The following is a 13142-nucleotide window of genomic DNA, read 5'->3' on the forward strand; positions in this document are numbered from 1 at the left end:
ACTTTTAAGTCCCTTTGGTACTCCAAATTTTGAATTTTCTCCCATCCAAATAATAGCCTGCCTTTTAATTCCTTCGACCAAAGTGCATGACAATATGCTTTCAAATACTATTTTATTTGCCATTTCTTTGACCATTCTCCTTAACTCTCTAAGTCTCTCTGCAGACTCTCCATTGCCTCAGTACTACCAGTCCCTCCATCTATCTTTGTATCATATGCTAACTTAGCCACAAAATCATTTATTCCACAATCCAAATCATTAACATACAACGTAAGAAGAAGTGGCCCCAATACGGACTCCTGTGTGGCACACCTCTGGTTACCCTGTTGCCAACCAGAATAGGATTCCATTATTCTAATCCTTTTGTTGCCGATTAGTCAATGTTCTACCTATGCAAGTATCTTTCCTGTAATTCCATGGGCTTTCATCTTGTTAAGCAGCCTCATGTGTGGCACCTTGTCAAAAACCTTTTGAAAATCCTAATGTACAATATCCACCATATGTTCTTTATCTAGCCTGCTGTGGTTTGCTAAAAAAAAGGTGCAGTAGGTTTGTCATGCAAGATTTTCCCTTAAGGAAACCATACCGACTTTGGCCTATCTTGTCATGCACTTCCAGGTACTCTGTAACCTCAACCTTGACAATCAGATGATACATATCTTTCCACCCCTGAACATGGTTATTTATGTCTAAATACCCCTATGCCCTTGTGTGCAATAATCATGGAAGATCTTTTAAAAGTGTATTCACTGATATATTTGTTGGGTGAAATAGTACATTTTCATGCAATAATGTTCCAAGAAGGACTACCAGATAACTAGTGACCACATTATCTGGTTCCTCATATTGGTTGAGGGATAAACGTGAAACAGAGCACTGAAGGAGCTTCTCTAAGAAGAATACCATGGGATCTTTTATGTCTAATTGAGGGTTCCAAATTTCCAGTAACATAGCCCTTCATCTTGGGCTCAAACTTCTGACTTGGAAAAATGGTATTGAGCCAACTCAGGCACTGAGGATATTGATCCAATCAAATGAGTGGGTATTGATAATTTGGAATGAACTTGATGGTTCTTTTTCTGACTTGGACTAAGTGGCCACCAAAACATTTGCTACATTTTGTTCATTTGTCTGATTTATTCTTATTTATAAATGTCACTTTTTGCCATATGCACCCTATTTACAAAATTCTATATGCTCAACCTCAATCAGCCATGTTAGTGTAAAGGGTTGTTCGAGCTCTTTCAGTCCCCGCAACCCAGGTTCGTATCTGCAGCTCTCTGTATGAAGTTTGTAGGTTCTCTTCATGTCTGTGTGGGTTTCCTCTCAGCTGCTCCCACCCTCCAAATGCATGTGAGGGTTGTAGGTTAATTGGTATATTTGGATGCCACAGTCTTGTGGGCCAGGAAGTCCTATTACTGAGTTGTTTCACTGAATAAGCAGATTGAATGAGTGAATAAATAATCAAATTACTTCATTTGGCTTTATGTTCTCCTGGCTGTTCTCCCATCCCACCTCCTCCATAAACCTGAGCTCATCCAGAACTCTGCTGCCTTGTCCTGAACAGCACCAAGATCCCTGTCACATGAACACTGTGGGGGAATGCTCCACTTTCATAATACACTGTCATATTTTCTTGTCATGTAGAAGAAGGTGAGTTCACCTGAATTAATCTGCTGGCTTGAGCTGAAATCCCATCCCCTGATAATTTCACCACCCCCCCCCCCACCGAATCCAATTCTACCCAGATTCTCTTAACCAGCCACTCACTGATTCACCACTCACTGATTCACGAGGGTCAGTTTGCAGTGGCCAATCAACCTACTGATCAGCATATCATTGGGATGTTGGAGATAACTGGAGCATCTGGAGGAAACCCATCAGGTTATAGGAAGCATATGCAAACTCCACACAGTCAGTACGGGAGCACAAGAGTGAACCTGGGCTGCTGCAGTTCTGAAGCAGCTGCTCTACAAACTGCACAGTTGTGCTGCCAAATGTGTGAAGAAGTTCCCCTGAACATTCCCCTTAACCTTTTCCCCTTCCATCCCTAATCCATACCCTCTGGTTTGTATCTCACCAAACCTCATTGGCAAAAGCTTACTTTCATTTATTGATCCGTACACCTTATAATTTTTCTCCCCTTCTACCCATGACACATGTTTGCGGGTAGAATACTTTGAATTTCAGTGACTTGGACATGAGAAACGGGTAGCAAATTTAGAGGAACAGAGTTAAATTATACTGTGAGGCTTACTGTCAGCAAATCAGGAAGCTATCTTAACATACTTGTTTTTTTCTTAATAGAATTTATTAATGCTAAATCCACGGGTGAAGACATGTGCTTCCCTTCGATCAACAGCAACAACCAAGAGAGACAAAACTCATTGGAAACGGAATGCGGCAAAGAACTGCCCTGTAAGCTAAACTTCTTAAGGTTAATTTTATGTTTTAGCCAGTATTGTTTTTGAAATAATAAATGTGTTCAAATGCAATGTTTATGTACAGTACAGGGTCACCGAATCATAGAACTGCACCAATTGATCATTTCAATGTGACACCACACACTGTTAATATGCTCTTGTTCTACTACTTTATATTAAATAAAGTATTTATAAGAACAATTTCATATTTTTATATGCATAATAAAGCTGACTGGCTGGACTGCTTTCAAAACAAACCATCCTCATTGTTCCAGGTATAACGTGACAGTGGTGGCGTTGCCAGAGCTGCTGTTTACGACAGCGCTGCTGCTGGTCCAACCTCACGGAGAGTGGGGAGCAAAGTCTCCGCACTCCCCGCCTCATCTAACTGCGCAGTCCGACTGCTGTCATCTCTGTACAGGAGTCGATGGTGGTTTATTTTGAAATCCCGTGGCCCAAGGTGACGGTGTCTGTGTTGCAGGGCACCAGAAAACAGGGAAATCACTCCACCCCCAATTGAGAAGGAGAAGTGTAGGAGATGACCCAACTGGATGGTGACCTTGGTGGTGGGCCAGTGAGGGGCTCTGAGGCTGGAACACCCAGGCGGCAGGCTGTTTGTGACTCAAAGTGAGGAACACACAGGACATAGGCTGCTGAAGACTGCAGTCAAAGGACTCACACCAGAATGTGGACTTCTGGAGATTGGCTCAAGTCTGACTGATGGGGTACCAGATATTGAAATTGAATGTGAGAGGGTGCTGGAGACTTTCTGATTGTGTCAGAGGTTTGCATCTGGAGCTTGAGTTGCTGACGGTTTGGACTGAAGGCTGTGAGGCCGCAGAGGCTGTGGGAGGGCTAGGCATAAGCCGGACTGGGGAATTTTTTGCTGATAGGGAAACTTTGTCCACCTTATGGTAGTTGAAAGGACATTTCATGTAGTATTACATTTTATGTTTTATTGCATTACAATAAAATCATGAATCTATGTTCCCCACAGAGATTATGGCAGAGCTATGTCAGCACAATCCGCCCACTCCCATAACCCAGTGATCTTTTTCTTCTCAATTGCTGATCTAGTTCCCATTTGAATGCTGGACTTGAATCTGCTTCCACTGCTTCCCATGCACTGCATCCTTGGGGAATTCTTCTGTAGACTTCCCATCATTCCTTTGCATTGACTTTCTATTTCCTCTCACTTTGTCAATTCTCTTTCCAAGCTGAGATGGTCCCTTTTATCCATGGATTTATTCTTGAAAATGAGTCTATTTTGCACTTCATTATCGAATACCATTTGACAATCCAAGAATCTCACATTTTCAGAACTTCCTTCATCAAAAAAAATTTAGTTAAACATGATTTGGTCTTAACAAATTCATGCCAAATTTTTCTGTTTAAACCACATTATTTCAAGTCATTGCAAATTCTATGTCCGATTATCTTTGATCTTTTATCTTTGATAAATATTCATTTAGTTCCTGTATCTTGACCTCTGTCTCTGTAAATGTTCCTGCTTTTCTCCTCAGATACAAGTCCAGCAATGCATTCTTTGTCATTGAGCATGAACGTACTCATCAAGAAAGTGCTAAACATACTTCAGAAATTCTTTGCTCTTAATATGTAATATTTCAGATTGTACTTGGATAACCATTATCATTAATGCTTTGCCTATAACAACATAAAGAAATAGGAGCAAGCCATCCAACCCATCAAGCTTGGCTGATCTGATCTCTACCTACCTGCTTTTTTCCCATATCCCTTAATTCCCCAAATATGTAAAAAATCTATCCAACCTTGTCTTTAGTATGTTTACTGAGGTAGCTTCCACTGTTTCCATGGGCAATGAATTCCACTGATTCACCACACTCTGGGAAAAGTAGTTCCTCCACATCTATATCCTAAATCTACTACCCTGAATCTTGAGGCTGTGTCCCCTAGTTCTGGTCTCCTCCACCAATGTAAACAACTACCCTACTTCTATCTTATCTATGCCTTTTCATAATTTTGTGTTTCTGAAAGTTACCCTTTCATTTTTCACCTGCAATTTCGCTTTCCCTATTCTTTCTGCTGATTGATAGCTTAGAGAATACTTTGAGTAGTAACATGACAGCTCCTTTGTTTCTTAAATTCAATTCAACAGTTCTGACCTTTATTGCTGTAGAGCACCTGTTTTATTGATTCTGACCAGATATCCATCCTTTTTAGAACATCATCATCCCATGTTGCTAGGAGAGAGATCTTAGAGATAATTGGTAAATTTGTGATTTAACTTAGAGCACTGCATTATAAAGATTTGGTTGTCTAAGTGTGCTCAATGATGCTCATCCTTGGGGCAATTCTGTCTCATTTCCCCCAGTCTGGTATGAAAAGACCAAGATAGACACCTTGACATGCATGAGGTGCATGGATGAATTTTCCACCAAAGTGCCAGGAGATTTTTTTTTTGTGAATAGCACAATTCAACCTGGAAATGGTTTTCAATGCTATTATACATGTGAATTTCTAAACAGTTAGTTTCCTAAATTCATAGTATTATGTAACCATGGGTTCATATCGTACTAAGCATTGATGATTCAAGTGCTCACCCAGATGCATAAATATTGGGAGAATCTCTGCCTCTATTAACTTGTCAGGCATTGTATTGTAGATTTCAGAAACCCTCTGTTTGCAAGCATTCTTTCCTAGATCCTGTAGCAGGCCAGGTCAATCCCGCACATGGCGGGCCGAATCGCTGTAGGCAGCTACCGGGACTTTTCCCCCCACCGCGCAGAAGTTCCAGGTACTGGAGCGCATTACCAGGGGAATGGTCCTGCCTCATAACAGCATTATGACATCACTCCCATGAGCCTCCCCTAAAAAGCAACGCGCGTGATTTGAATAAATGCCACTTACTGGTTTACTTGCTTGGAGTGGACAGCATTTATTTCAGTAGCTTTCCCTTTAGCTGTGCTACAATGCCCTCGAAAGCTCATCATAAACCTGAAAATGGCAGGACAGGCACATAAAGTGATAAAAAGGCATATGAGATTGTCTTCATGAGACAATGCAGAGAATATAAAATCAGAGAGATAAAATACTAATTGGGGCATTAACTTGAGTACTATATAATCGGTGCTAATAATCACAGGAAATTTATGACATCACTGGAGAGGGTCCAGAGGAGATGCACAATATCATTGTCAGGGATAGAACTTCATAGGTTGGGGTTTTACCTTTGGAACAAAGGTGACTGGGAAGAAATTTAAATATGTTCAGCTACAGGGATTTAAAATTAAAGATGAACAGGATGGACCTTTTTCCATTGGCTGAGATGTTGATGCAAAGGGCCTGTTACGAGCCCAGAGGACCCCAAAACACAGCAGCAATAGATATTAACCAAGACAAATGGTTACTTAAACAAAAGTTGCTTTTAATTTCCTTTAAACATGAAAACAGAATCACACTTTAACTTACCTCTATTGACTTAACTAACCTAACTTAACCCCCTTCTAATTCTAAGCGTACGGGTCCGTAATTTGTGTGCAAGTTCAGAAATGTTCTTTGATTCGCAGTCCAATCTCACTTCTCATTCCTCCAAGTTCACTGGTTGCAGGCAATTCTTATACTATGCACAGAACTTAACATTTATAAAGTTCACCAGGGTTTGGTGCTGGAAAGGAAAATGGTTACCGCTCAGGAAGGTTCTTGTCGGTTTGCAGAAAGAGAATTGTTGTTCCAGGACACCCTGCTTCCTTTTTAATCAGCCGCTTCAGTATATTGCTGATGAAACTTGCCCTCTCAGGATTCTCCAGATGATAACCTCTTTCTTTCAGGTCACCACAGAGTGCCTTTTTGTTTCTCCTATTTTACGTGAAACATTAGACAGCCAGTACTCTCTTGCATGAATCACAATGGGTTTAACCAGGCTGAACTAATCACTCACAACCCTTCTTCCAAATGAGGTTTTTCAAACGCTTGCCAGCTTGTCCTGTTCTAGTCCCAGTTGCTGCTGCTGACTGTTAAACTGTAGAACTGATCTCTGTCTCTCTCTCTCAATCTCTCTCTGTCTCTCTATGAGAGAAAGCCTGTTTGACTCTCTCTGCTTGGAAAACCACATGACCCACCTAGAACAGCAAGTTCCACTCCAGACAGAATGCAGCTCCAACAAGTTCTTTCATCTGTTGCCTTTTTATAAACAACAATCCATTAGTGAAGTCTCTTTGGTGCACTCCAAAGCTTCTGCAAAGGTTCTGGGGCCGATATGTCTAACATGAGCAGAGCTCCAGTATTTTAAATAAGATCTGTTTTAAAGTGTTTGTATGTGACCTACACTAAAAAATTCCTTCCCCAATTTATCTCCCAAAAATATCTATATTCTGTCACAGGCCATAGATGTAAATTAATTGCTAAAAAAGAATCAAGGGGAGTTGACCATTTTTACCATGCATAAGTAATTCTTTTAAGCGCAGAGTCTTTTTTTTCAGACGTTGATTATTAGAGATTTTAACTAAAATATACATGCCTTTTTTAGTTTCATTTGATTTCACTTCTTTCCCTCTTCTCATTAAATAGTGTTTTGGTTATATTCATTTTCTTTCTGCAGATTTTCATTGAATTGCCTCTTCTAAATTAGCAATTCCTGCTTCATACTCTGTGGCTTTCACTCCATTGGGTACAGATTGGGAGATCGCTTCTCTGAGCACCTTCACTCTGTCACATCTATGACAGGGATCTCCCAGCAGCCAACCTCTTCAATTCTGCGATCCACTCCCATGCTCACAAGTCTCTCCATGGCCTCAGGTACTATCCCACAAAGACCACCCATAAATTGGAGGAACAACACTTGATTTTCTGGCTGGGCCACGTTAACATCGACCTCTCTGGTTTCTGCGAGCCTACTCTCCGTTGTCCCTCCCTTCCCTTTCCCTTAGTTTTCTTTCCTCCAGCTCTCCACCTCCTTCCCTCTACATTCACTGAGCCATCCCTCGACCCCGTTTGCTGGTGTGTCCTCCCTCCCTTATCCATCTCCTTACTTTGGGACCTGCTCCTCCCTTTGCTTCCCTCCCACTCCCCCCTATTTTATTCGCTTGCTTAATGACTTTTGTCATACCCTGATGAAGGGCTCAAGTTATCTTTGCTGTATAAAGTTTGACCTGCTGAGTTTCTACAGCCTTCAATCGCAGACCTTTGTGTTTTACTTATTTCATACTCTGTGTAGCTTGATCCTCCCCCTAATCTGTGTGGTTATGAGAGAAGTACTCCATTGTTTGTAATATTGCAGGTTCCTTATAGAGGTTTGGCAAAGAAGCTTCTATTTACCACAAATTCCAATACACAAGCCCATAGAAAGATGTCAGGGCAGGTTGATTTTCTTGCTGCAGACTGCAAATTCCAGGCCATTGTTTCTCTGGACCACAATGACCTTGATAGGTTTCTTCTTTCTTTTATCCCTCTGCTTCACACCAAATGAACATTGTACCACAAATGTATTTTACGTGCCAGTCAACCTTAGAACAGTAGAAACCTATTTGATGATGTAGCATATCTTATTCATTTAAACTGGAATTGAAATTTGAAACTCAATAGATTTAAATTCTGCACAGTTGCTGCATTTAATGCTCTGGTTGATGATAAATTTCAGTCTATGCTATTATAACCCAGTCGTTAACCTGATTTGTTTTAAATGGATTCTTGACAGATAAAAATAGCACAGACAAGAACGGATCACAATCCACTAAACAAGATGCACATGAGCTGCCTGGAAGTCCAGTAGATGTCACTTCTGTATTTAAAGTCATCCATACCAGAATATCACTTGCGCTTGAAATTAAATAAGCTACTGAAAAGCTTAATAATATTTAGTCACACAATATTTTCAATAGGAATTTAAAAGACTCAGCAAAGAATCTCAAACTTGGGCTGTATGTTGAATAAACTGCAGTCAGCTGTGTACAGCCCAGTTAGTTGGACTCAGAAGTAGGCTGATGTAGAATAGAAATGTCAACATGCTACTGTAGGGAATAGTGTGGAATAGGACTATTCACTATGTTTTGTTTACACCACTTGATTTCTCTCAACTTGACGGATGCAAAGGTCATCTAGAAATTAGTCTTAAAAGGTAGTACTGCAAGTTTATTTATATGTGTGTCTATCTATCTAGTAAAAACACAAGGTGCTGGAGAACCTCAGCAGGTCAAACAAGGGCCTTTACGTAGCAAAGGGAATGATACATCACTGATGGAGAGACCGGTCGCAGATTGGGAGATCGCTTCCTTCAGCACCTCTGCTCCATTTGCAACAACGGCGACCTCCCAGTGGCCAACCATTTCAATCCCGAGTTACACTCCTACACTTAAAAGACTGTCCATGGCCTTGTGCACTCTCCCACCCAGACCACCCACAAATTGGAGGAACAACACCTTATTTTCTGTCTGGGCACCCTCCAGCCAGATGGCATTAACATTGACAAAACTGTTTTCCACTAAACCTGCTTCGAAAGGTTTAGTGGAAAACAGGAGGTGGAAAACAGTTTTCCTGTCTTTCTATTTCTTCTGCCCACCCAGCTGTCCCTCCTCTCCCTCATTGCTGCTGTCCCCTCCCACCTTTCTCCATTTATCTCTTGTGTTTTTTCCATCCCTCCTTCCCCCACCCCACTATTTTGTTTGGACACTTGGTGACATTTTCTCATACTTTGATGTATCTTTATTTTGCTACGTGAAGGACAATGTTTGACCTGTTGAGCTTCTCCAACACTTCTTTTTTACTTCAACCACTGTTTCTACAGATATTTGTTTCTCTCTCTCTCTCTCTCTCTCTCTCTCTCTCTCACACACACACACACACACACACACACACACACACACACACACACACACACACACACAAAAAATCAAAATGCAAAATAGTTAGCAGAATTGGAAAGGAAATGTGTTTCATGTTTTGACATGAACTATAGAACGATAGAACATTACAGCACAGAATCAGGGCCCTTTAGCCCTTCTAGTTTGTTAGAGGAGTCTAGTCCTAGTCCCACTGACCTGCACCAAGTCCATTGCCCTTCATACCACTTCCATCTTTGTACCTCTCCAAATTCTTCTTAAATGTTAAAATTGAACCTGCATTCATCACTTCAGCCCACAGCTCGTTCCACACTCCTGTCACTTCTGTGTGAAGAAGTTCCCTCTGAACTTTTTTTTCCTTTTACCCTTAACCCATTTCCTCTGGTTTGTGTCTCACCTACCCTCTGGAAAAAAAAAACTACCTACATTTAACCTCTATCTCCCTCATAATTTTAACTACCTCTATCGAATCTCCCCTCATTCTTCTACGCTCCAGGGAATAAAGTCCTAACCTGTTTAACCTTTCCCTGTAACTCACTTCCTGAAGTCTGGACACCATCCAAGTAAATGTTCTTATTGATATCTCTCCTGTAGTTAGGGTGACCAAAACTGCCCACAATACACCAAATTTGTCCTCACCAAATGTCTTATACAACTTTATCATAACATCCCAACTCCAGTATTCAGTACTTGGATTTGTAAAAGGCCAAAATGCCAAAAACTCTCTTTGCAACCCTATCCACCCTATGACAGCACCTTCAGGGAATTGTGTATCTGTATTCTCTGTCCTACCGCACTCCTCAGTGTCCTACCATTTACTGTGATTTTCCAACCTTAACAAGCCATTTTCCAGTTTGTCCTTCTCGAATGCAGTGCCTCACACTTTCTGCATTAAGTTCCATCTGCCATTTTTCAGCTCATTTTTCCATCTGCTCCAGATCCCTCTGCAAGCTTTGAAAACCTTCTTCACCGTCTACAACATGCCTCCAGTAATGTTCAAACTTTGGGTAACTCCAATTTTTAACCTGCCATTGTCATAATAGTGACTGAAGTCATACCTATCTGCCTTGAACTACCACTTCTGGCACTCCTGTTTGGGCCTTGCTAAGTTGTGCAGCAAATGCTTGAATGTTTGTCGTGGAACTTGTGTTGTTATCATTTTGACTTGGCTGTCTTTAGCTAATGTCAAAATGCTGTCTCAGTGTTGCTGCATTGAAGCAGGGATGGGTTCTTTTGCTGAAAACTAGTAAATAGGTCTGAAAATTGTGCAATCGTCAGTGAATCTTCTCAATTTTGATCTTATCATTGGATGGAAGGCATTTAATGAAGGTTGGTTGGATGAGGAGACTGCCTACAGACACTGTGGCATGGTTAGCATAGCGGTCAGTGCCACCATATTACTGCGCCAATCACCCAGATTCAAATCTGGCGCTGCCTTTAAGGAATTTTTGCATTCTCCCTGTATCTGTGGGTTTCCTCTGGGTGCTCTGGTTTTCTCCTCCCCTTCAAAACATATGGGGTTGTCAGTTAATTTGGCTTTAAATGGCCGGTATCAGCTTCTACTGTGTTTTATATAAAATTTAAAGTTGAAGAACATTTGCAATGATATTCAAAGCCTGAAATGTTTGACCACCAATAAATGCAACATTCTTTCTATCTGATATGACTTCAGCCGGTGCAAAGTACTCTACTGGAGAACTTTATGCTCTCAGAACAGTGCAGCAAAGTAGATGTTAGAAAAATCAGGTTGTAAATTTAATTTATAATGCGGCTTATTAAATTTATAATTTAGAAGGCACATTGTGTCCAGCAGTTAGACATCCATAGTTAGGAAAGAAGGAGAGGTACTAGATGTTCATAGTTTCAAGACACAGGTCATTGTAATTTTTGTCAGTGAAATTATGTGTTTTATTGTATTAAGAGGATCAGAAGCAGTAAAATAAGAAAAGCTTCCAGATTAAAGAGCTGGTAACGACACCTAACATGTCAAAGGGTGTTAAAAAATTGTGATGCAGGACAATGGACATCTTGAGGCTCTGCTTTCTAATACGTTTAATTAAAAAAAATTAAACATACATCACGTTAACAAGCCATTTTGGCCTACAAGTCCATGCCACCCAATTAACCTATACCCCCAGTACGTCTTGAATGATGGGAGGAAACTGGAGCCCCTGGGGAAAACCCACGCAGACATGGGGAGAAAGTACAAACTCCTTATAAACAGCATGAGATTCAAATCTCGGTCCTGATTGATGGGACTGTAAAGGCATTGTGCTAACCATTATACCATCTGTGCTGCCCATTAGAATGATCAAATTGTTGAGATTTATCCAATCACTTAAGTTATTCGAAATAATTCAAAACCCTTTCACCACTATTTGCGATAATAAAATAGAAACAGTCTCAGTGGTTCATTTCTTTCCAGAGCAATTAGCATAATTAATGGGAGATCAAGGACTGGAGTTTTAAAATATTTTGGGACCACGGAGCTGTCTAGTCATTGGATTAGTGTGCTCCAGGGGTATAGAATTTCAGTGAAAGTGTTGGGGGCAGTTTGCAGGGGTGGGGGGTGGCAGCATCAAATTGTTCAAGTTATATTGGAAACAGAAACAGTAGAGAACACAGTGAAAATGTGTGTAATATGTCCGAGTGTGTATGTACCATATTATTGTAACCATCTTGTGGTATGTCTTCTGATTTACCCAGACATTCACATTGGATTGAGAATCACTTAATTCCACTCAAGTTCTGTGTGTTCAGAAGTCACTGTTGAGGACCATGTAGGACCCTCAGATTCTGCCACAGATGTGACAAGAGATGTCTGATGGTTGTGCGGGTAGTTATGGAAATGGTGCACATCTTTTGCCATTTACACAAGGCATTAATGAGTCCCCAATACATGGACTTTAGATTCTCTGTGTCATCTTGATATTCCTTTCCAACCATGGGCAGTCATGGGCTAGATATTCCCTTGAATACCAAAAGTTTAGAGCACATGAGGTGTTGTTTGGAAAGATGGGGCACATGGACTCCATCCTTCACCTTTTAATCGATCATGTTGACTGTCCATTTCCCTCCATGGATGCTGTTAGACCTGCTGAGCTCCTCCAGCAGTTTGCTTTTTTTTGACTCCATGGCAAGGTGACAAATTCGATCCAAAATTGGCTTAATGAGAAGAGGCAGAAAATGTTGATGGAAAGAATCTTTTCTAATTGGAAATCTGTGATCTGAAGTGTACTGCAAGCTTGGTGATAGGGCATTTGCTATTGTGTGAAATATTAATAATTTGGATGTTAATATCAGAAGCATGCAGTTAGTTTGTGGAATGCAGGGAGATTGTGCATTGGATAGTGAAAGCTGTGAAAAGCTACAGTTGGATATATATCAGCTAGAGTTTTGAGGCAGATTTTAATCCCGACAACTGCCATGTAATGCATTTTAGAAAGTCAAATAGGATAAGGGCAGAGGTGAGCAAACTACAGCCCCTGGGCCAACTGTGGCCCATTGTCCATTTTTAAATAGCTCAGGGTGAATTTTAAAAATAAAATGGAACATAGTCTCCAACAATAATGTTTGTACATTTTACCTCATAGTTTCAACACTAGATGATGCTGCCATTTTGAACAATGTTATAAAAATGTTTACCTCAGTTAAAAAAAAGATTCACCTCAGTTAAAGAAAAAAGTCACCTCAGTTGATTAAACATTGCAGAACCGAAAATACAGAAAAGATCAAGGGAGTGCCAAATATTTCGGACACAGTGGGAAAATGAAGTCATGGGGAAGTGTGTCTGTTTGATTTTGCAAGGAATCTGTTAACTTTGATAACATAACTTTGATAGCCTATCTACAGATTTGCACATTGCATTATAATAATTAAGGTGGGAGTCACTGAGAGTTGCGGA

The 13142-nt window shown here is 40.6% G+C and overlaps 1 protein-coding gene across 5 annotated transcripts in view; it reads left to right on the plus strand.

Annotated features, from left to right (window-relative positions):
* LOC138763967 (dihydropyrimidine dehydrogenase [NADP(+)]-like) overlaps window positions 1–13142 on the plus strand; it is a 1056199-nt gene that overhangs the window by 159146 nt on the left and 883911 nt on the right. For all 5 annotated transcript variants that reach the window (XR_011357924.1, XM_069939063.1, XM_069939065.1 and 2 more), the window contains exon 2: window positions 2308–2418. Coding sequence is in view for 4 of the 5 variants with exons in the window: in XM_069939063.1 (XP_069795164.1) it covers window positions 2308–2418 (111 nt within the window). In the remaining variant the exon portion in view is untranslated. The remainder of the gene's footprint in view (window positions 1–2307; window positions 2419–13142) is intronic.

The sequence above is a fragment of the Narcine bancroftii genome, chromosome 5 (genome assembly GCF_036971445.1).
Source record: "Narcine bancroftii isolate sNarBan1 chromosome 5, sNarBan1.hap1, whole genome shotgun sequence".
In the NCBI taxonomy this organism is placed as follows: domain Eukaryota; kingdom Metazoa; phylum Chordata; class Chondrichthyes; order Torpediniformes; family Narcinidae; genus Narcine; species Narcine bancroftii.